Source organism: Mustela erminea, chromosome 5 (genome assembly GCF_009829155.1).
Source record: "Mustela erminea isolate mMusErm1 chromosome 5, mMusErm1.Pri, whole genome shotgun sequence".
Classification (NCBI taxonomy): domain Eukaryota; kingdom Metazoa; phylum Chordata; class Mammalia; order Carnivora; family Mustelidae; genus Mustela; species Mustela erminea.
The window spans coordinates 136,983,785-137,009,738 of NC_045618.1; the positions used below are offsets into that span (position 1 = coordinate 136,983,785).

Sequence of the window (25,954 nt, forward strand, 5' to 3'; positions counted from 1 at the left end):
TTGTGGAGCAGAGTCTCATGTGGGAAATGTTTGCTGATCAAATGATTTTACTGTCATCCTACTTAAGAGGTTCTGAGCGAGGGCACCTGGGTGGCTCAGTGGGTCAAGCCTCTCAGGGTCCTGGGATCGAGCCCTGCATTGGGCTCTCTGCTCAGCAGGGAGCCTGCTTCCTCCTCCTCTCTCTCTGCCTGCCTCTCTGCCTACTTGTGATCTCTGTCCATCAAATAAATAAATTTTTTTAAATCTTAAAAAACAAAAAAAGAGGTTCTAAGCGGGACCACTCTGAAGTGGGTACTCTGGAACAAAACCAAATATATATGAAACGAAAGCATTTTATGAGCATATATGCTCATTGAGAAAAAAAAATCCAAAAAATGTAAGTTTTATAAACTAAAAAAAAGAAACGCCTTTCAACCCCCACCTATCCTACAACCTTTCCTAAATCAGTACAATTATCTGCTTGGAGTGCCTTCTTCCCAGGCTTTCCCCAAGCATTCCCTTTTACTTTGTTTTACCTTTTCTACCTTTTTTTTTTTTTAACATAAATGGGGTCCTACTAGACACATAACTCTGAACTTTATTTTTTTTCCATCTTGAGACCCCGCTAAGTCAGCACCCGCAAGCTCCTGACAGTCTTTCTAGTGCCTACAGAACTTTCTGTACTACCTGCCACACTGTGTGCGTTTCAGGTCTTTGTCTTTTTGTTTGTCTGTTGCTGTTGCAAACAACAGTTCTGCAGACATCCTCGCGTAACTCCTTGTGCCCATGTAGGCAAATTCCTGTAGAATTGACTCCTGGTAGTGGGAGGGCGGGGTCTAAGGGCAGACCTCCTTCGGGTTATAATAGATCCTGCCAAAATGCTCTCCAAAAAGTGGATACAATGTATACTCAGAGCCACAGTGCTTAACTGTATCTCTCCACATCCCATAACAGCCCTGGGTGTTAGCAGACAATTCTGACATGCCTGATGCTCTCAACCTTCAAATCCAGCTGGAATCGGCCTAAGGGGGGTCTTTAGGGCACCTGTCACTGGAAAAGGAGCACGGTAGGCGCCTGAGACTTCAGCCTCGGAGCCGTACTTGGTTGCCCCACGTCCTTCTCCTTGGCTGAGGAGGGACAGTTTCACTCACCCCGGGAACAAACCCCCTGAGCCCTTGATCCTGGACGCAGAGCCCAGGCATGAGAACGGCAGGGCTCCTGGACCGAACCACAGCCCCCCAGAGAACTTGCAGAAGCTGAGCTGTGTTTAGGAAGCCGCAGCAGCTCCCCCTGCCCTCGGAGAATGCTCTCTGGAGGAAGAGTGTGTTTGGGAGAACCAGAGGGACAAATCTGGTTCCTCACAGTGAGGCGAGCAGGGAATACAGAACGGAGTGTACGTCCCGCCAGAACACAGGCGTGGGGACATCAGCGTGCTGTCTGCGATGTTTAGCACCATCTACCCGGGCTGTGCGGGGGCTGCTGGAGCACGCGGGGGCCTGCCCCTCATGCCACCCTCACCCTACACCGGGGCTGGGAACCCTTTTGGGAGAATGAACTTGGAAAGAGCTCGTCATTTGTGTTGTCTAAAAAGACAGAGAAGGGGCGACCGGGCGGTGCCAACATCCCAATGATGCTCTTTACCCCGGACTCAGAGATCCTCCTGGCCAGCACCCTCGGGAGCCACGACCCCCTGGGGTCCCTTCCGCAGACTTTCATCTTCTAGGGGCTCCATCCGAGATGGCCTCCAGGGCCGCCTGGCTTGCCTTCCTGCCCTCTGGCTGTGATCCTGATGGGCCTGACACCAGGACCTTGCCATGAAGGCAAAATAAGGTAAGGATGAGGGGAAGGTGGCCACGGCGGGGTCAGCAGCGCAAGCGCCCCTGGGGACTCTCATTAGCGACCCAGGCGCCTGAGTGGTCTTGCAGGGGCGCCCGCAAGCTGGCCGGGTGAGGGAGGGTGCCTGCGGGGGAGCAGGAGCCCCAGGCCAAGCATGGCCGGGATGAGATGAGAAAGCCCGTGCGGAGACACACAGCCCCCGTGCACACGTGGTGTCCCAGTCCCCTGCCTGTTTCCATTTGTACCCACTTGTTTCTCCTTGCATTCCACGAGGGAACGAAAGAGCAAGGGTTCTTCCCATTTTATAGATGCGGAGACTGTGTCCAGCACTGGGGGAGGGAGCCCTTCTTTGGAACTGTCGGCTTTCTTTGGCCAGCTCCTTTGCTTCCCTGAGGCCTCAACTCAGGGCCGACACCCTCTGGAAGGCAGCTCTGGGGCTCCTGCCCTCAGCCCTTCTGCTTGCTTCCCCGCTAACATGCCAACCTAGTAACGCCTTCTCCCCCTGGACGGCGCCCTCCGTGAGTCAGGGTTTGCGTGCGATGGGTCCCCGCTGCCCTCCTCCCACGTGGCAGGTGCAGAGCAGGTACTTGTGGACGGATGGATGCGAGTATGGGGAGATCCCGAAACCCAGTGTGAACCACCCGCTTGACACATCTACTCCGGAAAAGGAGGACAGATAATTCTGAGATGGGTCATGGAGAGCGGAGACGGGAGGAGAAGGAGCAGGGGCTCTGGAACCCCTTCAAGGTGCTGGGCCGGGGAGGGAGGTTCTTGTGGGGGCGGGAGCACAGGCTGCAGCCCTGGGACATCCGGAGGGTTGAGGCGGACAGACTGAAGGGCTCCTTCCCTGGGCAACAGAGGAGACCCTGAGCCACTCCCAGGGCGCCCTCTGGTGGCCATTTGGGGCCAAGGCTGAGTGCTCAGAGGACAATTCTGCCTTTTCCTCCCAGCCAAGGGTGCGTGTGAAAAGAAAAGGTGGGACCCGTGGTCTCCGGGTCAGGATTTTTGTTCTGACTGGACCACTAACTCACCAGGTTGCTTGGGCAACCTCAACCTCAGTTTCTTCATTTGAGAATAAGGGAATCAATGAAATGAATGGCGCCCACAAATGGAAATGCTGACCACAGGTGAGTGTGTGAGCTGGGGAGCAGGAAGTACTCCCGTGTGCTACCTTCCCGTGTGCTACCTCGACCTCCTCTAAGGATTTGGCAGGTGGGTGCTGCCTGACACGGGAGGAAACGGAAGCCCAGAGAGGGTAAGCAACCTGTCCTTGCTCACTCAGCTGGTAAGCATCAGCAGTGGGATCTGAAGCCAGGTCTGTAACCCCAAAGTGTGTCCCCTCCTCCGACTCCCTGTTGTTTCTCAGGGTCTCCAAGATCCCCCTGACCTCTGCTGTGGTTCAGGGGGCCTGCTGGAGAGAAGAGATTCTCATTCACTAAGCGAGCCATTAAGGTCCCTGCAGACGGCCAAGACTGGAAGGAAAGAGTCAGCTGACTGGGCATCCAGGCCGAGAGTGACCCCATACACAAAATGTAGCCTTTGCAGGGGAAACAATTAGGCCACCACTCAATTAGCCATCACAACAATGTTCTCTGGGCCAACTGCCGAAGCAGGAGCAGGAGGCTGGCCCCAGGGCTCAGCTCTTATCCAGGGCCGCATGCTGCCTCAGTTTACCTGATATATCTACCTCTCGGTCTGGCTGAGGTGATGGGGCCCTTGTGGGATGATTTGGGCATGTCTGAGAAGCCATATATGACTCTGTCCCTTGTTCCTTGGGCTGGCACATCTCTGTAGGACTAGTCCTCAGGAAGAAAGCAATGAGAAGAGGTAAGGAGACTCCCAACTCAGACAGCCCTGGGTTCAGATCTCAGGTGTGCCGGTTCCTAGCCGAGTGAACCTGGGCAAATCATCGTGTGACTCAGTTTCCTCCTCTGTGAAACAGGGTCATTCAGAGGAGCCCCATGGGACAGTTGGAGGATTTGGAGAAGAGCCTGGCGCTGCTGTGTGTCTCTCTGCAGCATATAAGGCCCTGGCCACTACTTACTGGTCTCAGAGAGCAGCAGCACTCCACGTGGGGTGTTGGGCAGGAGCTCCTAGGAGCTGGCTGGGGTAGGGCCTGGTGGGAGTGGGGAGGGGAGGATGAGGCTATGTCAGATGCTTTCCTACCCTCCTCCAGGATACTCAGGATACTCTCCCTGGGAGTTAGAAGCCTGCCCCCTCTTGAAGTTTTGTACTCTTTTTTTCTTTTGGACCAGATTTTGGATGTTCCATCCAAGGGAGATGATGATTTGAAGAATTGAAGGGGGAGGGGGAAATAGTGATACTCCGATGTTCACTTGGATCCTCGTGGGTTTTATTCATTAATATTTATTTATTTATTTATTCTTAAAGATTCTATTTATTTATTTTAGAGAGAGAGCAGGAGTGTGCCAGCAGGGGGAGGGGCAGAGGGAGAGAGTGAGAGTCTCCAGCAGACTCTGCACGGAGCATGGAGCCTGCTGCAGGGCTTGATCTCACAACCCTGAGATCATGACCTGAGCTGAAATCAAGAGTTGGATGCTTGGGGCGCCTGGGTGGCTCAGTGGGTTAAAGCCTCTGCCTTTGGTTCAGGTCATGATCCCAGGGTCCTGGGATCGAGCCCCGCATCAGGCTCTCAGCTCAGCAGGGAGCCTGCTTCCTCCCTTCTCAACGTTATATTCAGCACAAATATCTAGGGCAAATATTGGCAAAACTTTTCTGTGTGTGGGAAGGGGGACAAAGAGCCCAGTTAGGAGGCCCTGAAACCATGCAAGTAAGGTGAGATATGGTGGGTGATGGGCCCAGGGTAGAGCAGGGGAGCTGGGGAGAAGTGGTCGGATTCTGGAGGTCGTTTGCAGGCAGAGTCCGGAGGATGAGAGCGGGGTCCGGGATGACTCTGAGGCCTGGCCTGAGCGCCAGGAAGGATAGAGCCGCCATGACTTGAGATGGAAAAGCCGTGGGAAGAGCAGACTTGGGGAGAAATCCCAGAGCTCAGTTTGGGACATGGAAAGCTGGAGAATCTTGAAGGTCCTTAGCAAAATGGCAAGGGAGCTGCTGGGTAGGACCCTGGAGTTGAGGGGAGAGGTCTGGGCTGGAGATTAAAACTGGGAATGATCATGATGGACTAGAAGTTCATGCGATCCATGGGGTTTTCTGGGCAGCGGGTGCAGGAGAGGAGAGAAAGGCCCCCCGATCCCCGATCCCGGAGCTGTGGCCAAGGACCCAACTCCAGCCTTCACTGGACGCATGCTGAGCCCACAACCACTGCCTGGCTTCCTGCTCTGGACAGGATGAACGGGGACCTGCCCGAAAGCCCACGTCTGAAGCTTCTTCCCTCCCTCCCCCACCTACACTGTCCCTCCCTAGAGTCCTCTCGCTTCATCTCAGCAGAGCTAGAGTCACACCCCTCATCCATTAGCCTGTGGAACTGGGACCCTCTTTCCATCCCCTTTATCATCCAGAACCACTGGTCCTCATTCAGAGTCTGATGGGGATGATCATTGCCAGCCCCTCACAGACAGACGTCTTTGAACTTGGAACTACATGTGGTCAAGCCCTTGGGCACAACGGGTGTTTCTCTCTCCCCCTCCAACACCCCTTGGTACTTCTTACAGTCTGGTCAGACCCAAGTCTTTCTCCACGGTCTCAGCAAGCCGGCAGAGGAAGTAGAATTGCCCCCATCTTACAGATGAGAAAAACGAGGTCCAGAGAGGTGAAATTATTTGCCCAGAGTAACAGAGGCAGGACCAGAATGCTGTGGTCTGACTCTTAAGATATATTCATTACCTCTGCTTCCAGGGTCCATGTGTGCTCCAAGGAGTACATACCATGTGCCAAGCACTGCAAGGCCATCCACGGGGGTGATGCTTGATGACCCTGGCCCGTGGAGCTCAGTCTCTCCACTTAGGTGGAGGGGGCTCCTGACTTCACTGTGGTAACTCTTCTTACCTGAGCAGGACCATGTGGGGGAGCCTGGAGCTGCTGATTGTACAAACGTCCCTCTCCCTCGGCAAGACTTTATTCAGAGAATTCTTAAAATGTGTGTTTTGGACTGGATTTGGGCTACAGACCACAGTTGTGATCAGAGGTCAGGAAATAAAAAGTAGATGATAAAAGGGAGCCTCCCGTATCCTACTGAACTGGGACAGGTGACCCAGGGATTGGGTAGAGGGGACACACCAGAAGAGACCATGTGTCCCCTGCCTTCTCTGAGGGGTGCTGTGGTGCAGGCACAGACTGAATCCAAACCCCTGGTCCTTACCACCTCGCTCAGTGGTCAAGGGAGAGCTTTTCTACCTCCCCTGGCCTCAGTTTCTTAATCCGTCAAAGGAGAAGGATGACACCCCCCCCAAAAAAGTTTTATGTATTCAGTCATTGATTTATTACCAATGGGGAAATGAGATAGCAGATCTAAAGCGCTAGGCATATCATGATATTCGAGGGGACCCTGCCCCATCACCTTTCTCTTATGAAATCCAGGCTCGGGGAGTCGAGGACTCCTCTCTTCCCTGACAGTCCGGCATGCCATGTATGCAGAGTAGCTAAGGGACAGCAGTGGCCAGGAGGGCCGAGAAGCATCTGCTGTCCCCAGGACGCTGTGTGACTGGCTATAGGAGCCCCCATGGTGGTCCAGAAACCAGCCAGTCATTTTGTTCTTTGTTGTGTTTGGTTCATTCCTCTGTTCAACAGCATTTATTATGTGCCTCCTGCATGCAAAAATCCAAAGGGTATTCAGCCTTTCTTCCTAACTTTACCTGGCCCCTCCCCATGGCGATGTCTCCCCCCGGTTGTCCTAAACTTCTTACTGCCTCCATTCTCCAAAATTCTCCATTCTCTGGTCTTGGTTCATTGAACTGAGTCCGGGATCTCTGGTCCAGGAAATAGGAGCCCTGGAGGACTTGGAGGAGTCACGTCCTCTTCTAGGACTGACTCTGTTCCCTTGATTAAAATTCCAGAATGCCAAACTTTGCAGCCCTGGCTTTGCAGCCTGTGATTGGGAACTGGGTGCAGGCCCCCAGCCCATCTCCATCTATGTTCGTGTCCACTGAAGACATGACTAGCTGATCAGGGCATTCCAACTGTTGAGTCCCGTCAGGGTGGGTGGGAGGGGGGAGGCTCGGAATCTTCCCACCAGGCACCTGCCAGTCATCACCAATCAAATCCGAGTTGGCAGTTGAGATTAAACGGACTTTTCATTCCGCCTGTGCCCTGGGTGGGGTGAAGAGACACACCAGAGAGGCTCCCGGAGATACAGTCCAGGTGATGGACGCATGGCACGGTAGTGGGGATCAGTGGGAGAGGGTGGTGGTCCCTGGGGGTCGCCCAACAGGGACACAGAGGCACCACTGCGACGTCATTCCTGTCATATCAGCCCCTCTTTATGGGTGAGACGCACCCAGGCTGGGCTGCCCTGGGCGGCCCTGGCCCCAGCGCAGAGGGGACGAGCTGGGGGCAGGGCATCAACTCTGAGCCAGGCACTGTACTAGTCTTTGTCACAGACGCTCTCTCTTAATCCTCACGGTCCACTCTGCCAGCAAGCCTTCAAGATAGTCACACTGACACTTGTCACTGTGGTTGGGCTGCAGGGACTGACGACTGAGCTGTGACTTCTTCAGGAGCATCCTGAGGTCTCCGGCTGCCCTGAGGGTCCCGCCGGGCTGGTGCTCAGCCTGGGCAGTGAGGGGTGGTCGCCAGGGCAGCAAGCCCCTGGCCAGGAAGCCCCAAAGGGGCTTATTTCAACCTGATGCCTTCCATTCTGAGACAGTAGAAAGCCTGTCTGTTCTGATTACAGTTGACAGCTTCCCTCTGGCCACTCTTTGATAGAAATGCTCCCGTTATGTAAGGGGGTTACATAAATCACCTTGTGATGTCTGTCACACATCCAGGAGGCGCTGGCCCCACCGCTGGGCCTCTGAGGTGGCATTTGTATGTTTCCTGGGTTGAGGGGATCAGACCTAACTCTGCGGGGTCGGGAGGGGCATGTCTGGGTCTCTGGGGCTTGTTGACTCTGCTGCCAAAATGAGAAGATGGCCCATCTTCTGGAACCGAGCTCTTCTACCGAGGTGTGGATAAGTAAAGTTTCCTTTCAAAGTTATTTTTGGCAACTTAAAATACCATATTCTAAACACTGTACTAATGAACACATACTCAAATGAGTTCTAGTTCACAGGCTAACACACAAGGCTAGCGACTGGTAAACCTGGGCAGTTAACAGGTTAATGACGCCTCGGGGGACTAGGTGATGTTTCCTGGGTGAACGGTTTTCGCTGGATGACGATCCTGAGATCGCAGGGTAGACCGAACAAGTTTCCATTCCAGCTGCTTATCTAAGTCAAGATGTCTATGGGTTCTGCAACCAAAGCCAAAGATGGTGGATGCCAGACCCATAAGCCACGACCCCTGATTTAAGTCATTGGTCATTCAAACCTCCTTCTCATTGGAAGCCACTGTTTGCAAAATAAGCAGAAGTATGCATTCCTGTGTGTGAAATAGATCTGAACTAGCCCATCCGCGTCGCTGTTCTAGGTATTGGGTTCCTCTGCGTAAACGCAGCTTGAGAGCCCACTGCCTCTGATGACAGCCCGGGTCCCCTCCAGGTTAAGTGTGTGTCATTGCCAACTGTCCCCTCTCTCTTTCACTTACGATCTGCAGCTGTGTTGGCTAAATTCTAGAAGTGGGTTATGTCAAATGACATCCAGACATTCTGGATGGTGGTTCCCAGCTGTTTGAGAAACCAGGGAAAGTTAGGGTGTGCCTCTCAGTGATGCGGAGATGGAAGATGGCTGTTGTGTTGTCACAACAGAGTCAATCTCCCCTCCAGGGAGCTTCATCGGGGACAGGAGCAAGCCGCGCCCTCTGGTCCCCAAGCACGCGATAGGTGCTGAATGGAGTTGCTCGAAGCTGGGGGTCCCTGACCCTGCATCATGTAAATAATTTTGAGGACGGGTCCGCACAGCCGGGAGGTCAGAGACCGGTACCTGTGACAGTAGAGGATCAGGAAGGACTTTCAAGTTCAGCCAGCACCCCTCACTTGACTTTAACAGATACTTGGGAGTCCCTCTCTGGTGCAGGGAGATGCGGTGGTGAACTGAGTCTTCCTGCTTTCAAGTCACCCACAGTTCCGAAGGAACACAGAGGATTCGTGGTCAAGTTCAACCACAGCGATCACAAGTGTCTTTGAATGAGTCCTGATCTGTGCCGCGGCCATTCTAGTCCATGGACATACAGAGATGAATCAGCTGTTGTGCCCTGCTCTCGTGGAGCTCACCCAGGTGGAGGTGGGACAAACAGCAAACAAACAGTTGCAGGAAGCTGTGTTTCCAGTCTGCAGGATAAATTCTATTCAGTGGAATGGGCAAAATATTTAACTCATGAAACCTTTAGTGAGAAAATACTCTGTGCCAGGCTCTGTTTGATGGTCAGATTACTAAGGGTTTCCGTGTTAAACCAAGGAGGTTAGAATTCATTTTGAATCTATGCACATAGGGATGGGAGAGGGTGTCATTGGTAATGCTGGGAGTTGATGGAAGGCTTCCTGGAGGAAGCTGGGCCTCCAGCATCAAGCTGGGCCTTGAAGAATGCCGAGAGGACAGGGTTGACTAAGTCAGTCTTGAGCTGGGTAGCTTATCTCTGGGTGTGTCACCAAATGTACACAAGGAAAACAGTCTCTCCCTGTCCAGATGAGGACCACATGGGAGAAGCACTGTGAAAGGAAGTCTTTCTAGAATAAGGCAGAGTTGGTATTATGGATGTCTCCCACCTGCCAGTAAGACCTATGGACAGAAAAACCCAGAGGAGCCTTCCGCAGCCTGGGTGGCAGGCACCCAGAGCTTGGGTGTGGCCAGGTCCCTGGCCAGGTGGGGCCATGGATCTGTCTCAGGCCACAGTTCTTCACGGCTGTTGCCTGTCACCTTGACTGATGTCCCCGAGCTGCAGCTTCCATACACCCGAAGAGTCTCATTCTGACAGATGGACGGAAGACATGAAGGACTGACATATGAAATCTGGTTTCTGATGCTTTCAAGCCCAAGAGTCCTTCATCAGGGTCTAGTGCTGGGTCGGCGCTCAGGGAAGCAACGCACGGTGGGACCAACCCAGGCTTTGCATGCAGACTGGCCTGGCTTCAAGTTCAGTGTTGCCACTTCCGGGCTGTGAGGCCTTGGGAAAGCAGTTCAACCTCACACTCCTCGTGCGTAAGTGGCAGCCACAGTCCCCGTACTGAGCTGTCATGGGGTCAGGTGGATCTTCCTCGTGTGATCCATGGTTGCAGCTCATGGCATGTATGAGACTTAAGGGCTTCCTACCCTCCCTTCTTCCTTCCTTCCTTCCTTAATACATGGGAAGAACATCCGAGAAGAACAGCCCATATTAAGAGCTATGGAATGATTTTTTTACAATATGGACTTGGAGCGCACGGAGCTCACCAACCTTTGCCATTGTCTGAGCCGTGAGGGAATGATGTCAGCAGCAAGCAAGGCCCTGTGGCCACAGCACGTGAGCAGACACAGAGCATGCAGGAGACTGAGATGGAAATGGGCGGGGATGAGGCCGGTGCCCCAGCAGAGAATGATGCAGAATAGGGTTGAGTGGGCCAGCGCTGGGTTATGGAGGGATTCGAACCCTGGCCAAGCTGTGCCCCCAGGCCCCCAGGCAATAAGCAGCAGGGAGCCCAAGCCGGTGACCTCGGGTCACAGCCTTGTGTAAAGGCTGGTTTGAAGCAAAAAGGATGTTTCCCAACCCTCCCGGTCAGCTTGGCTAGGTCCCACCGCAGGGAAAACCCCCAGATCTCAGGGGCTGACAACAACCGTGATTTAGGGGTCCCACTGCTCAGCAGACGGGGGTCACTCTCCAGGGCCTGGGACGCTCCAGGGTGCTCCAGCCTGAGGACACCTCCGTGTCAGCCACGCTCCCCTAGCTCCCTCAGTGGAGAATATCGCACTGGATCCTAAGTGCTGCAACTGAGTTAACAGCTGGTGGGCGCAGGGCCCTGTCCTCCAAACCCTTGCCCTGCCTGTAGGGACCCTCAGGTCAGAGAGGGAGGTGGCTTGAAGCCAGGCCGAGGTGTGCCAGCAGCAGTTGCCGCTATTGGCCGGCAGGAGGGGGTGGGACCATCCTCCTGGGTGAGTCCCCGGCGCGCCCCGCCCCCCCCCACTGCTCCCTTACAGGAGGGGGGACCTGGAGAGGAGTCCTTGGCATTTCAGATTGTCATGCAAAGGTGTGGTTGGGTATAGGCCACCGGTGGTCAGGAGAAGGTGGCAGAGCAAGTGGGGGCAGTAGGAATGGAAGAGAAAGGAGAGGACCGGAAAGCAGAGGCTGAGCAGAGCATGGGGGGAGAAAGGCAGGAGGTGCGCGCCACCGCGGAGGCGGTGCCCAGCAGCATTCCCAGGCACCCTCCCTGCACCGCGGCCTCACCTTCCCTCCGCCAGTCAGTGGGCAGGGCCAGCGGCCGGCTCAGGGCTCCCTTGCTCCGAGCGGCCCGCTTGCAACCCCGCGGGCGTTGGCACGGTGACAGTAGCCAAGTGTGCAAACTTGTGCCATTGTCCCCAGGCCAGGGGGAGCCATGGAGACTGGCTAATATGACACAGGAAAATGTTTGCTGATGGCAATTCTATGGGCTTTGTCCACCTCTTTCTCCATCATGACGACTCGATTTAAGTCCCTAACTGTTTGACTACAAATGCGAGGGGGCCGTGCAACGCCAGCCTTTTGTCCGGCCGCGCTGAATGGGCAATTCAGGCTTTGTGCAGCTCAATTGAGGAAGCAAACATAAAGACAAGATTCCTGAGAGCTCCGGCTCCCTTCCCATGGATATCCCGGCACCTCGTTACAGAGTCCTTCCCCGGCTACCTTTCCCGGCACTAAGTGCGCTGCTGGCCCTCCCAGGCTGGCCCGGGCTTGGTGCCTCGGGGCGGGGGGAGCAGGGGCTGGGAAGAGGGAGAGACAGACAGAGACAGAGAGAGGGGCAGAGAGGGAGAGAGAGAGGAGGAGAGAGAGGGAGAGACACTCAACACTCAAGGACAGAGGGGGAAGCAGCCCGCCCCGGCTTACCCCGTCGGATTGTCTGTCCGCACTGGAGCATGGCAGCTGGAGGCTGGAGGCCTGGAGACTTTGGGGGAGGTATGTAAGCCCATCTCTTCTGGGTCCAGCCCCTCCTCGATCCTGGACTTTTTAAACACACACACACACACACACACACACACACACTCTGCCCCCTCAAGAAACCAGGGAACCGAGGTCAAGGGGAGGAGGGGCTGAAGGGTAGAAATTTACCGGGAAATGATTGCATTTGGGAGCTGTCTTTTTTGTGATGGTCCCCATGGTGACAATTTGTGACGGCAAAGAATGTGGGAACGGGGCGCTGCCGCCTGATTGGGATGCTTTGTATCTGGAGAGGCGCTCCTGATTGGCCTGAGGGGCCCCCCAGCTCCGGGGACTCGTCCTCCACCCAGCCCACTCGAGGGCTGCACGACTGTTTCCAGCCGGACGCACGGAGCTCGCCGGCCACGCCGGGCCTGGCCCAGGTCTGCGGCGGGGAACCTGCCAGGCCACGTCGGCGGCGGTGGCAGCGGCGGGGGCCCGGGGCCGGCCCGCACCCTTGGTCAGTGTGGAGGCTCCTCCGGCGGCTCCAGCCGACCGGGTGGGGGCGTGGGGCTGGACGGGGTCTGGGGGAGGGGCGAGGTGCCTCGGGTGGTGGCCCAGGAGGCATGAAATTGCTGCAGATGCTTCTACGGGGGCGTCCTGCTGCCTGCAGTCTGAGATCAGCCCGCCAGGCAGGCCGAGGCTCGAGTGCCAGACAGGGGTCCTGCGTGAGCGCTGTGGGTGGAGCGTGAGGACCCCGTGAGGGGGGCTGGTGCGAGCCGGGCGGGGGGCGGGGGCGGGAGGAGGAGGGCACCACCAGGGAGAGAGGGGGCTTGGCCTTGCTTGGAAGTGGAGCAGTTGCCTGAGCTCAGAAAATAAAAACCTTGCTGGCAAGTTTGTACACGTTGGCAGCGTGGTGTGTGGGAGACGCGGTGGGCTGGGCCCGTGGAGACTCGCTCTCGGTCCCCAGCAATGCCACCTGTAGCTGGGTCCCCTTGGGCGAGTCGCCCAACCTCTCTGAGCCTCAGCGGCAAGCAGAGGGCCACAGACTCGGGCAGACTGCCTGTTCGCCTGTGCCCTCACCGACACAAGAGGAAACCCTCAGCGGCCTGAATGGGTGGCCCACGGACCCAGGACTTTGTTTCCCTTGGAGGGGTCCTGGGGCCTTTGGGGAGGGCTGGGCTCGGGGGCTTGGAGAGACTGCCAACAACCGGCGTGTCCCCTGCACCCTAGGTCAGCTCTGTGCCTGTCCCTGGAGCTGCCGGCCACCAGCAGAGCCCACGCTCTTCATGGACAGCCCCATGCCGTGGCCCCCTGGTGATGGCATCCGACAGTGACGTGAAGATGCTCCTGAACTTTGTGAACCTGGCGTCCAGCGACATCAAGGCGGCCCTGGACAAGTCGGCGCCCTGCCGCCGCTCCGTGGACCATCGCAAGTACCTGCAGAAGCAGCTCAAACGCTTCTCCCAGAAGTATTCCCGGCTTCCTCGGGGCCTCCCCGGCAGAGGCACCGAGCCTCACCTGAAAAGGGGACCCGAGGACCGGCCTGGGAGGCTGCTCCTTGATCCCGGCCATGGTTCCAGTCCCGGCGTGGTGGGGGGCTGCAAGGAGAAGGCTCTGGGGAACCCCTACAGGGAGGAATGTCTCTCTAAGGAGCAGAGCCTACAGAGGCAGAATCCAGAAGCGGCCAGGCCTGGCCAGGTGCCCATGAGGAAAAGACAGCTGCCCGCTTCCTTCTGGGAAGAGCCTCGGCCCGCCCACAGCTACTCCCTGGGGCTGGAGGGGGAGCTGGGCCCCAGGGAGGGATCTCCCTATGAGGGTAAGAAACACTGCAAAGGCTTGGAGCCCTGGGATCCTGAGATGGCCCCCGTGCCTGCGTCCCCAAGGGCACCGGCTGGCAAGGAGCCGCTCAAGATGTCTGGGGTCTCCTTGGTGGGCCGTGTCAATGCCTGGGGCTACTGTCCCTTCCAGTACCATGGACAGCCCATCTACGCCGGCCCCCCGGGGGCCTTGCCTCAGAACCCCGTCCCCAACCTGGGCCTGTGGAGGAAAAGCCCAGCGTCTCCTGGGGAGCCGGCCCACTTCGGCAAGGATGTGGACGGGCCGGGGCAGAAAGTGTACAGACCCGTGGTTCTGAAGCCCATCCCTACCAAGCCGGCGGTGCCCCCGCCCATCTTCAATGTTTTTGGCTACCTCTAGCGGGGCTGGGAGGGCCTTGGCTCCCCCGCTCTGGCCGGCAGAGATGTTGGGGGCCCCTCCCAAGAGCACTTCTTGTGCAGAGTGAGCTGGGCAGTGGGAGCCTTCTCTTTGTGTCTGTCCAGGAGAGGGGGAGGATGGGTTTGGGGCAGGGGCCTCGCAGGCAGTCTCCAAGTCAGCTCCTGCAGCCTTGGGAGCCGGGGGGCTGGGCTCAGCCAGCCCCTCTCCAGCCAGACCAGAGACCGACCGATCATCGCACTGTCCTTGGGCTGGTCTTGGGTGGTGGGGCTCTGCCCTGGCTTTCCTGCCACTCTGTTCACGTGCTGCCCACCGTGTAAGCCAATCTCAGTTCTGTTCGTTTTGGTTTTTGTAAATATTAAGAAGGTTAAAAGAATAAAGACATTTCTTTTGCAGTTTCCACATCTTGGATGTCATGGAGTTGAATGGTCCTCAGGCTATGAAATGCTGGCAGGGTCCTGGCAGAGGGCAGCGCACAGAGGCTGTGGGGGAGGCCAGGAGTGGCCCAGAGAACTCTGTGACATCTGACGATGGACACTGTGGGCCAGCAGCTCAATGCAAAGGAGGGAGGGGCAGGGAGGAGCGCCCGGGGAGAGATGCTCTGCTTGCTCGCATCCAGGAGCAGAGTGCGGGGGAGGCCTGGCTCTCCAGACAGTCTAAAATGCTCTGGAGAACAGGGAGGCCAGTACCAGGGTGCACCCGTCCCGGTTCTGCAATGGGATATGGGGCTTGACCCTTCCTCCTGAAGCGTCCTTGTCCCACCTGCAGCTCGAGGGGCAGGGCAAGGATGGTCCCCCTCTGCTGTGCCTTCCTCAGAGCAGAGGCTGGGCCAAGGCAGTCCCTCCTGAGCCTGGTCAGAGGAAAAATCAGGACAAACTGGATCTTGGTTCCTTGTGGACAAGCGGGGGGGTGGGGATCTGGCTAACTCCGATTCCTGGGTGACCTGCTGATGGCCTGATTCCTGGGCCTGGTACAGTGCCTGGCACACATCAGGGGTCCCATTGATGGAATGATGTGGGCGTCTGTCTGCCACAATGCCCAGAGGGGGGTGCTGGTGGCACGGGGTGGCCCTAGGGTTTGCCCTCATCCTGCCCAACCGGCCCAGCCATGGGAGAGACATGCACCGCCATGACCGGGGATTTGCCCTACTGTGCGCAGATGTGGCTCCGTGGCTGAGAGCGCACTGACCTGCAGGGGGCGCCAAGCTGCTCATTCCGTCAGAACTCGGTTCTCAAAGCTGCAACCGGTGCAGGGCCAGCCCCGGCTGGTGGCTATGGTGCTCTTATTAGCAGCACTATGTTGGAAAATTAATCTCCCTCTGTGCCTTGGTTCCCCCTCCGTGAAACAGGGGACAAGGCCAGCAACGGCAAACAGAGGCGCCCGCTAGTTCTTCTACTAGTCAGAGGCTATCTCCTTTGGGGCCAGGTATGCCCTCAGAATCCTTCCTAACCCAAAGCTCCAGGATTAGTCCTTGTTAAGGGTTCTTCTCCTTCCTGCCTGCTTTTCCTCTAGGGTTCCTGTGGAGTGGGGCATCTCCATGGGAGGGCAGCTTGCTCACTGGGAAGCCGGTGTATTTCTGCAGTTTATATCTTCCGGTTTTGGGGGGACTTGAGAGCCCCGGAAGCCATGTAACACCGGCAGGGTTGTTTGGAGTAATTAGGTAGCACCCAGAATAGGGCCTGAGGACTGACCCTCACGTCAAGCTGCTCTCGTCTGCTCTGCATGTGCCTTCTCTCCTCCTGCACATCAGGAAGGCCCTTCCAGATCCATTCCAACGAGGCTCAGCCCCTCTGTGCTGTACAGAGGGATGTTAAAAGCCCCAATCCAGGCTTTGCCACCTACCAGCTGTGTGACCTTGGGCAAGTTACTTAACCTCTCTGTGCCAAAATGTCTTCATCAGAAGAATGTGGTTGAAAATAGAACTTCACAGGTTGTTGTGAGGATGATATGAGCGCCCCGCACTGAGTGCGACGCACTCGAAGGAGAGTGCTCCGCACTCGAAGGAGAGTGCTCCAACCTAAAGTCACCTCCCTAGGTCATCTTGGCCACCTGGCTCCCTGGGGGAGAGCTCCCGGGGCATGTTTTCTCCAAGTGCTGCCCCAGCGCACCATGCCAGGGGACCCATAGCCCCTCTTGGGCTCCTTTCCCAGGGGGGACACCTAATGCATGAATTCAAACACAAGGAGGCTTCTTCTGGAAGCAGAAACATTTGCTAGGAAGCGGCTGGACAGAAGCCCAGGACACCGTGACTCCCCGGGCAGAAGCAAGTTGGGGAAAAACACCTCTAAGAAAGCTGTGGTTTAAGGAGGGTGGGGGGGAAAGTAGTCGCAGTAGCAGCAGGTGACCCCCTGACCAACAAGTAAGTCATGAGTGGGGCTGGCCCAGAGAGAAACACAGGATCTCACCTCCTAGCCTCTGATCTCCAGCACTAGCTCGCACGTGGTCTTGCCCATGAAACAGAAGCACTTTCAGGATTTTGAATGTTTGGTGATGCTGTTGAGACATCTCTGAGGCCAAAGTCTGGGGGTGGGGAGGGGTTTTCTACAGAAGGTCCTGGCTCTAAAGTCCTCTGGGGAGCAGTGGTGGTCAAGAAATGTCACCAGCAGCCCAGCCTGAGCACTGACCAATCAGAACACACCCCTGGAAGCGGCATCTGCCCCCCTCCCGCTGGCCAGGCATTAACCATTAACCGTGCAGCTTCTGGGTTGGGAAGAAGTGGGGGTCCCCCACCCCCAGGACCTGAGAAGGCCCACGTAGGGAAAGACGCTTGGGTAGGAGGGGCCCTGACCAGTGCCTGTGGCCCAGTGTGGACGAGCATCAGTATTTTGAGGACGCAGTGTGGCACCGGTGCCTCCCAGCCCCAGGTACCCGGCATCCCACAGTCGGTGGTGCCCGCGCTGACTCCAGAGGCCGAGTGCTCCTGCCTCTCCTAACTTCTCAACCTCCCCTCCTCTGGGAGACACGCCCTCGGATAAGAGCCCCCACCTGGCCTGGTGCCTGCAGTCACTGCCTGTTAGGACTCAGGGTGTACAGGGCACCTGAGAGATGCAGGAGTTTGCCTGATACCCAGCCCCAGCCCAATGAACCCACACATCTTTCTGCTCTGACTCATTAGGGACTGCCGAGCCCCCAGCCAGGATTAAAGTCTTTCCCTCTGACTGCCCAAAGGGCAAAGGCAGTTTTCGGTCAATGCACTGAGTCCTCTCTGGCCACTGCCCCTGGACCCCTGAGTGGAACATCTCCAGTATGAGAGGATGAGGGTTTCTGTGGGGATTTCCTTAGGATCCCTTGGAACAAGCCTGCATGACTCTGTTGGGTTAAAACCTCAGGGACTTGCTGTGTGTGCCTGGGCAAGTCCCCTTTCCTCTTTGGTCCTGTTTCCCTATCAAGACCAGGAAGGAATGGGTGAGACGCAGCTGGGTCCCCTCTGGTCTGTGGCTGGAAAATGCTGCTTGGCAGACTTTTCCTCTTTGGAAAGACACCGGGTCTTACTGGGTCTGTGAAGAACCAGTATGGAGGAGTTGGCAAGGACGCCGGGGACCACGACGTCCCAGAGGAACAAGCCAAGGGCTGAGCTGGACCTCTCGCTGTGCTCCCCCAACGGCCAGCTTCTCACTTTGCCATGCCCAGAAGTGACACCCTGACTGCACTTCCAGAATCTGGGTGGGGCAGGTGCGGGCTCCCCACGAGGTCACCTGCTCTGGTGTCCCCACAGACTGGCCTTGACTCCTGTGGCTTTCATCACGCGGCAGGTCATCCAGCAGGGAATGTTGGTGGGTGCCTGCAGCTTCGTGGAAACAGGGCAAGCCGGTTTCAGTGCCAGAGCCTTAGAGCCCAAGAAGGTGCTATGACCACGCCTGCCTGAACACAGGCTGGCGGCTCCAGAAAATGAATGGGCACCCCCCAGAGCCACACAGGGGCCCAGGAAGGCAGCAGAGGGGCAGGGTTTCATGGCCCCATGACGGCGGCCACTGCTCCAGTGCCGTGGCTCACGTGGCCAGCATTCACATGTCTTCTCATCCCAAGTATCTCAACTTCTATAGAAAAACAGGGGCAGGCAGGACGTGAAGACGGAGTGCCAGGAAACAAGTGTGTGCGAGGCAATCCCAGGTGTCACAAGACTTGTAGACACCAAGTCCTGTTTGTGACGAAGCTCCCGTTTCCATGGTGACTGAAGCAGGAGTATGAAACCAACCCCTACCGCTGGGCTCACGGGACAGGAAGCCGCCCCTCTCCTTGGGCCACCAGCTCCGCTCTGGCCTCCAGAAGACCAAAGGGAGAGCGCATCTAGGGGTCTGTGCGCCCTGTCCTCACGCCTCCCCTACTCCCACTCCTGTAGGGAGCAGCGCTGAGGACCCCAGGCCCTGGGGTTGCGGCGGGGGTCTGATGAGAGGGACTTCGCTGGGCTGGGTGTCATCTGTGCAACATTTATTGTACTGAAGGTGGGCCCCCACCCACCCCCCACCAGACCACAGCTCCAGGAAGAAAGCTCAGAAGTCAAGTGGAGAGTTCGGTGGAGCACAGTGGGGAGGGGACAGAGACAGCCCCGCGGCGAGGTTGTCTTGGAAAGGCAGACTCATCCGTGAAAGTGCTCCAGCCACAGCCCAGGGTTGGGGCCAGGCTGCCCTCACCCCAAGTTCTGCCCTGCCGCCCTGCCACACCCCCCAGCCCCAGGAATGGAGGTTCCGCCATTCCCAATGGCCCAGAGGGTCCAGGGTCTACTCAGCAGTTTTTGAAAATGAAGACGGTTTTTCTCCTACTTGACACATTCTGTTCTCTGGTCCGGGCAAAGCTCTGGCCCAGAGACCTGGCGAGGTCACAGAAGTGGTCCCAGCCGGCCGGGAGACCGCCCACAGCCTCGGTCCATTGCCGGGTCCCTTCCGCCAGGATCCGGGGCCGCCGCCGCCCTGAGGCTTTAGTGAAACAGTCCACGGCCTCGGCTACTGGGTGATCTCATACTTCAGGTACCTGATCAGGCGGCCGGGGAGCGGCAGGTCATCCAGCAGCTTTATCCGGTGTTTCCCCACCGCCTTCCGCACGCGCAGCCGGCACAGGTGAGCCAGGGGTCTGGGAAGCTCTGGGCCGAGGCGAGAAAAGAGAAATGCTGATGTCAGCAGCCCACAAGGAATTTCCATCTGTGACCGCTGGCAGGTAGGAGACACCAGGTCAATGTGACCTGAGAAGAGGCAGGTGCTAGAAGGGAACCTCGGTGGCTCAAGGGGTTAAGTGTGTGACTTTCCCCCCGATCCCCACAAAGATTATTTATTTATTTATCGGGGGCGGGGGGGCAACATGAGCAGAGGATAGCAGAAGAGTCAGAGGGAAAAGAAGAAGCTCCCTGTGGAGCAGGGAGCCCAATTCAGAACCCGATCCCAGGACCCCGAGATCAGGACCTGAGCCGAAGGCAGATGCTTAATGACTGAGCCACCCAGGCACTCCATGTGGCTGACCCTTGATCTCAGCTCAGGTCTCGATCTCAGGATCGTGAGTTCAAGATCCACGCTGGGCTCCACGCTGAGCATGTAGCATATTTAAAAACCAGAGGCAGTGCTCTATAACCCCAGCTCCTGCCGACTCAAAAATCTGGCAAAGGAGCTTCCCTCTTGTTGCTCCTCGTTGATCTGTGTAGCCCAAGGAAGTATATGAGGCAGGTATAAACCCACTTCACAGGTAAGGACGTAGCAAGGACCGCACCTGGAACCGGAGCTGCCATCCCTCTCGCCCTGTGCTCCTTCCTCTATATACACAGCCCGGACCCCCAACACAGCCTTAGCCATCCCGTGAATGGTCACCCGGCAAGCCCCTGGCTCCAGAGGCCGGCTTCCCCGACCAGTGCCGCTCCCAGTGTGTGGTCTGCGGGCCAGCAGCAGGGCAGTATCTGGGAGCATGCTGAAATGCCCTCTCAGGCCCTGCCCCACGCCTGCCGAGTCAAGAGTCTGTATTTTTAACAAAATGCCCAGGTGCTTTGTACGCACTTTGCAGTTTCAACTGTCCAAGACCACCATCTCTCCTCTACCCCGCCACACTACCTCTCAGTCACCCACAAACATGGGCAACATACTCCAAAAGTCCCCATAACCCTCAGCAAGCTGGAACCAGTTAAAACATCCTGGAAAGATTTGGTGAAGAGACTCAGGGGCCAAACCTAGGTCTGAATCCCTGCTCCGCCACTAACTAGCCATGAGACCTTGGCTTAGGTGACATCACCTCTCAGAGGGTCCATCTTTTCCTTTATAGGAGAGAGTCACAGAGACACCGAATGCGACATGTGGCACAGAGCTCTGCCCCCAGTAGGTGCTCATCAAATGTTAGTAGCAGTCCCATGCCCTGAGTCCTGGGCCTGAATCAGACAGGGTGGCCGGCCAGTAGCCGCTGCGACAGCCCCTACCTGCCTTCTCCTTGATGACGGCCCAGTCCTCGAAGCTCTCGATGTGTTCCTTCAGCCGTGAGCAGAGCTGCACGTTGCCTACGTAATCCAGGAGGATGTCGATGATGGGCCCTGCCCAGCGGCTCACCTCTGGGGCAGACAGGATCTCACAGAACTGAAAGAGATCACGCACTGGGGCTCAGGCTCCCAAGACCAGAGGCGGTGCATCGGCGAGAATGTTTGTCAGGGAAGCCACGGCTGGGGAGGGCAGGGCAGGGATCGAAGGATGGACCCTGGGCGCACTCGTGGCATGATCTATTTCAACAGATCCCCTCCCCCCTCATCAACACAGCCTTTGCTCCCCAAAGTGTGGGGGGGGGGCAGCCTGGCCATCACCTCTCTAAGCCTCAACTTCCTGATCTAGAAAATGGGAATATGACAACTGGAGGGTTGTTTTTTTTTTTAATGAGAATTAAGGTAATATATGAATAAAAACTTCTTGGCACACAGCAGGTGGCCGTAAATGATTCCCATTAGTCATTAGAGTTGTCACTTGTAAAGCCCAAACCGCGGTCAGGTCCCGCCTCTGGGCCACCCTGCCCTGCATCTTACCTTAGCTTCCCATCCCTCCCATCCTGATCATGCGACATCATATTCCAGGTTTGCTGCCAGCGACGGACCCCTCGGTTTTACACACTCCCCAGCAACCCCCTGCTCCCTTGTCGTTCCTTACACTCCCCAAGAACGAGGAGCAAAAAAAAAAAAAAAAAAAAAAAAAAAAAAAGACGTAACGGTTCCTGTGAACCGAGTTCTGCAGCCTCTAAGGCAGGCTCGCCGCGGACTTCCCCTGCTTCCAGAGTGCGCCCCCTACGATGCCACTGGGCCGCCCGGGAAGCGGCGGGCATCCACCACCCGTCCACACCCGTGCGCCCGCCAGGCGCGCCCCCGCCCACCTGGACCACGGCGGGCTCCTTGTCGCTGGCGGACGTGTAGCTGAACCGGCTGGAGCGCGACGGGGCGGGCGGGTGCGGGCCGTTGCCATACTGGCACGAGAAGCAGGGCTCGCCGTCGCAGCCGAGGTCCATGAGGAACTTGAGCAGCGACAGGTACTTCATGGCGAACATGATGGTGGCGGGGAAGGCGGTGGGGTGCGTGGCGATGTAGGCGTTGATGTTGGCGCCGTGGTCCAGCAGCAGCTGCATGGTGCGCAGGCAGCCCTGGCGGATGGCCACGAGCAGGGGGCTGATGAGGTCGCTGTTGGGGTCGGCGCCGGCCAGCAGCAGCAGCTCGGTGGCGTACACGTTGTTGTTGACCACCGCGAAGTAGAGCGCGGAGCTGCGGCGGTCCTCGTAGAGGCGCGCGCGCTCGGGCGCCAGCGGCGCGTTCACGTCGAAGCGCGCGCCCAGCAGCGCCTCGAGCACCCCGTCGTGGTTGCGCTCCGCGGCCAGGTGCAGCGGGCTGATGCCGCTACGGCGCACGCGCGTGCGGCTGGTCACCGGCAGCAGCATCTGCACGATCCTGCGGGCGGGGCAGGCAAGCGAGGGTCAGGGGGCGGCCCCGCCGGCAGAGGGCGCTGAGGGCCCCGGGCCCCGGCCGCTCAGGACTGCCGTATGGGGTGGCACGGGCCCACCAGCAGGGGTCGCGGGGGAGCCAGCCTGCTCACCATGACCCCTTTGGGGAGGATGGGTCGCTGCTATCCCCCATTTTACAGATCAGGAAAACTGAGGCTCGGAGAGCTTCAACCACCTTTCCAAAGTTACACAGTGAGTAAGGGATGGAGCTGGGCTTCAGACCCAGAACCCGTGGCCATCCAAGTCCTAATTCCTCAAAACCTCAGCCCGACAGGACTGTGGTTTCAAGACATCCTTGCAGACTTATATCAGGCTAAGGAGTGTTCCCCATTCCCAGCTCAGTGATCTGAGGGAATTGACTGGAAAGCCCCCAAACCTAACTCAGGAGGCAGTGGAACCCGGCTGATGTTTAGAGCCAGAAGTTTGGCACTTGCCCTGCCTAGGTGAGGTGGGGGTTGGGGGGGGCAGTGAAAGTTGTATCTGAGAGCTCAGGATATGCCAGGAGACATCTAAAGGATTTACAAACACATTTTGGTTTAACCTTTTCAACAAGCCATCAAGTTATGTCTTGCCATCCCCATTTTGCAGATGAGAAAGATCAAGGCTCAGAGAGGTGGAGGGACTTGTCTAGGCCGTGTATCAGGAGAGGCAAACCTGATACTGCCCTGATCCTGCCCCAGAACTGAGCTGTTTTACATCTCTATGGAGAAGCCAAGTCCTGGGGGATAGGAGGGGAGGAAGGTATCCGGCCCCCGCCACTCCTGCTCTAGGCCCTTGTCAGCCCTTGGTGACCACGAGTCCCCCTGCCTCTCCTGTGAGTCTCACTGCCTCTTTTTCTGAAGGCTGACTCGAGCCTCTCCCAGGCCCTCTGCCTTGCCTGAGGCCTGGAGAGGGTTGATCAGCCTCTGCAGAGGCTGGAGGTCCTGGGAACCCTGGATCTGGTCTCTCCTGCTGAATCAGGCACTGCTCTCAGGACTTAATCTACATCCATCTATTATATCCTCCCAGTAGCCCTAGGACTTGTACTGTCCGCTTTTCCAGATGAGAAAACATGAAGTCCAGAGACGGTATGCAACTTGCGCGAGGACACACAGGCGGTAAGTGATGGGGCCAGGGTTTGAACCTCGGGAGACTGATGGCCCAGGCCACGCTCTTGGTCATTGCCCTGTGTCTTGCGTAGCAGGCAGGGTTTTGCATGACAACCCCATTTTACCTTCACTGCAGCCCTGTGGGGTAGCTGGAGTAGCTCTGTGGCCTTCCTTTTAACAGACCTGACTCAGAGAGAGGCAGCAACTCATCAAAGGTCGTAAGCAATTTGGGGGGCTCATTTCCAGGGGCTCTTGACCCCTTGTCTTTGCTCTTCTCCTAGACCCCTCCCACGAGCAAGAAGGAGCTCCTGCCACCAACATGATTCCAGACCCTAATCCTTCCAGTCCTTGCGGGTGGGTGACCTCGCGGCCTCATGTAGGCTCCAAGGAGGTGGCCACGGTGGGGCAAACAGGTGCCACCAGGCCTGTTCCCATGCCCCTCTGGCATGCTGGCTTCATGGCTTCCTGGAAATCTCATGCCAGTGGCCTCCTGCTAGGATCTCAGTGGAAAGTCTTATTATTGTTAGTGACGCTCTGTTTGCCTAAAATCTGCCTCTGAAACCTCAAAAGGAAATTCACACACCCAGGGGGGCTAATTGCCTCCTAATTTCTATTTGTGTAGGCATAGGAGGCCTGACCTTACTCCGTAGAGGTGCTGGTCAAAGGCAGGGCTGTGGCCTCGCCCTGGACCACAGCCATCGCCAACAAATGCTCCCTAACAGCCGTGGCAGGCCTGAGCTCGGGAAGAAACAGCAAGAGCGATTGCCCAGGGGCTGCCGGCCAGATGGGGGTGGTAGCCCTGGCAGGTCACAGCTGGCCTCTAGCGACCCGCTGCCCAACCAGGGGAAAGTGGCCGGAATGTGAGAACATGGCTGGAAGCCGCCTACGATCCGGGAATCCGGGAATCGTCCTGTTACTAACGCGGGAAAATCATCTCATTTGTGTGCCTCTGTGGCCTCTGCCAATCTGAAAGTCAATGCGCCCTGTGGGACAGCCCTCCCATTTTATGGGACATGAAACTGAGGCCTGGGCACGGGGTGGAGAAGAGACTGAGGTCGGATTGGAGGCGGATGGCAAAGCCAGAGCAGGCTGTAGGCGTCTGCAAGGCCCAGGGCTAGGCCTTTCCGTGCTGCCCCACTCAGGACCCCATGAGAAGGGCTGGAGCCTTCCTCCTCCTCCCACAGGCAGGTCTTGGACCCACAGGGCTCAAAGTGTACCTCATGAAGAGGAACAAAGGTGCCCACTGCCCAGTAGAACCTTTGGTGTTTGGGAGACCAGGTTCCCTGCTCCCCTTCTCCCTTCCCCAGCGCTAGGGTCACACCTACCACCCCAAGCCCCACAGCAGACCCAGCTCAGGGCTGGTCCAGAGAGGCCCTCCCCAAACAAGGGAGAAGGGGGTTGCAAAGGTAATGTAAATTAGAAGTAAAAGAGAAAGGATAGTTAAAAGCGAGGGCATTGGATATGAGGCCCTAAAGGCCAGTCTTTGTTATGTGTCAGCCACAAAATAGACCCTAAGATCCTGATTCTTTACAGGCTCAAATGGTGAAATCATCTGGGCACCTTCTAGAAACCCCTAAGTCCCCTGGCCCAGCCCAGACTGCTTCCATCAGAATCTCTGAGGACGAGTGAGGTCTGGACATCCGGGACTTTTGAGCCCTCCAGAGCCAGCGTGTAGCCAAGGCTGAGAACCCCGGTCTTGGTGCTCTCCTAAACTCAGGTTAAGGGATTCGTGAGCCATCTGGTCTAATGCAACACCAACCATCTCTTTACAAGTCCACGTTCGGTGTTGAGTTTTAATCTCATCAGGTGTCTTTGCTAAACTGGAAGTGAAGACGAGGTAAAGCGTGCTTTGTCCTGTGGGCTCCTTTCTCAGCCATGCCCGAATGTCACACCCTCTGGTTAAAGGTAATGTAGAGATGGCACCCTCTGGCGAACACAGAGTGCTGCTTTCCATGCTGGGTAGATGTGCCTGGAGTTTTGGTTGGTGGCCATGCGTGGAATGCCTATAGGAAGTCCCATCAAATCCCCCAGCAGCCTGTGGGAGATCGGCGTGGAGAGGGCCATTAATGCCCCATGCCCGGGGAGTGAGGGGCCCAGGGCTTGCCTGGCCATGGGCCCTGCCAGGTGGCAGAAGCTGCTGGGAACCCGGCTTTAATCCTTTGTTGGGCAGCCCTCAAGAGTGGCCTGGGCCCTCTCAGTCTTGGAGAGCAGAGGGAAACGGGGCCTGGGAATGGGGGAGGGGGGAGGACCAGGGAAATCGCTTTGAGAGTCATGAGCCCAAAGCAGATTTGGGAGAACACAAGCTGTTCACATAGATGGTTCCAGAGGGGACTGGCCTTGCTCCCTGGTCATCCTTAGGCACAGCCAGTTCTTCCACTGCCCCTCCAGCTGGGGTCAGACTGCCAACATCGGGGTCCATTTGAGGCATCCGGGGCTGACGGAAGGATGCCAAGAGACAGTGCCAGCCAGCTCAGCCACTCTGTGGCAAGCTGCTTCCCATTTCTCTCTGCAAAATCAGGCCTGGTATTAGATCAGTGATTCTTCCAAGGGTGTGATGGGCCATATCTGGTTGGCTCGGGAGATTTTCAAAAGTAGAGGCTTAGATGTCCTCCCCCAGAACGTTCTGGATGTTCTGGTTTAGTGGTTCCGGGATGTGTCATTTAACAAATAGCCCGGAGAGACAGCGCCGTGCTGGGAGGTGTGGAGAGCCAGGGGGCCTGGAGACTTCCAAGTGCTGTCTCCTTCATTCTTCGGGTCTGTCCCTCTGGGTCACATCTGAGATAAACCTTGTTTGTTGACTGAGG

The 25,954-nt window shown here is 57.0% G+C and overlaps 2 protein-coding genes across 5 annotated transcripts in view; one reads left to right on the forward strand and one right to left on the reverse strand.

Annotated features, from left to right (window-relative positions):
* The first annotated feature begins 6,987 nt into the window (after positions 1-6,987).
* On the forward strand, positions 6,988-14,519 carry FAM181A (family with sequence similarity 181 member A). Of its 4 annotated transcripts, none has more exons than XM_032345123.1 (2): positions 6,988-7,092; positions 13,144-14,519. In XM_032345123.1, the coding sequence occupies exon 2, from the start codon at positions 13,231-13,233 to the stop codon at positions 14,107-14,109; it is 879 nt and encodes a 292-aa protein (XP_032201014.1). In that variant the 5' UTR covers positions 6,988-7,092; positions 13,144-13,230; the 3' UTR covers positions 14,110-14,519. The 4 variants fall into 4 exon arrangements, with proteins under 4 accessions (XP_032201014.1, XP_032201012.1, XP_032201013.1 ...); XM_032345121.1 differs by having other exon boundaries at positions 7,050-7,111; XM_032345122.1 differs by lacking the exon at positions 6,988-7,092 and adding an exon at positions 11,718-11,949.
* A 3,981-nt stretch (positions 14,520-18,500) lies between these two features.
* The window catches only part of ASB2 (ankyrin repeat and SOCS box containing 2), a 40,386-nt gene continuing 32,932 nt past the window's right edge, over positions 18,501-25,954 (reverse strand). The window contains exons 8-10 of the mRNA XM_032345124.1: positions 21,445-22,009; positions 20,513-20,666; positions 18,501-19,201 (exon numbers count right to left, since the gene is read on the reverse strand). Of these exons, the coding sequence (XP_032201015.1) occupies positions 19,065-19,201; positions 20,513-20,666; positions 21,445-22,009 (856 nt within the window). The 3' untranslated portion in view covers positions 18,501-19,064. The remainder of the gene's footprint in view (positions 19,202-20,512; positions 20,667-21,444; positions 22,010-25,954) is intronic.

Bases quoted from the DNA above. Each gene is read 5' to 3' on its own strand.
- FAM181A (XM_032345123.1), top strand. From the start codon at position 13,231: ATGGCATCCGACAGTGACGTGAAGATGCTCCTGAACTTTGTGAACCTG.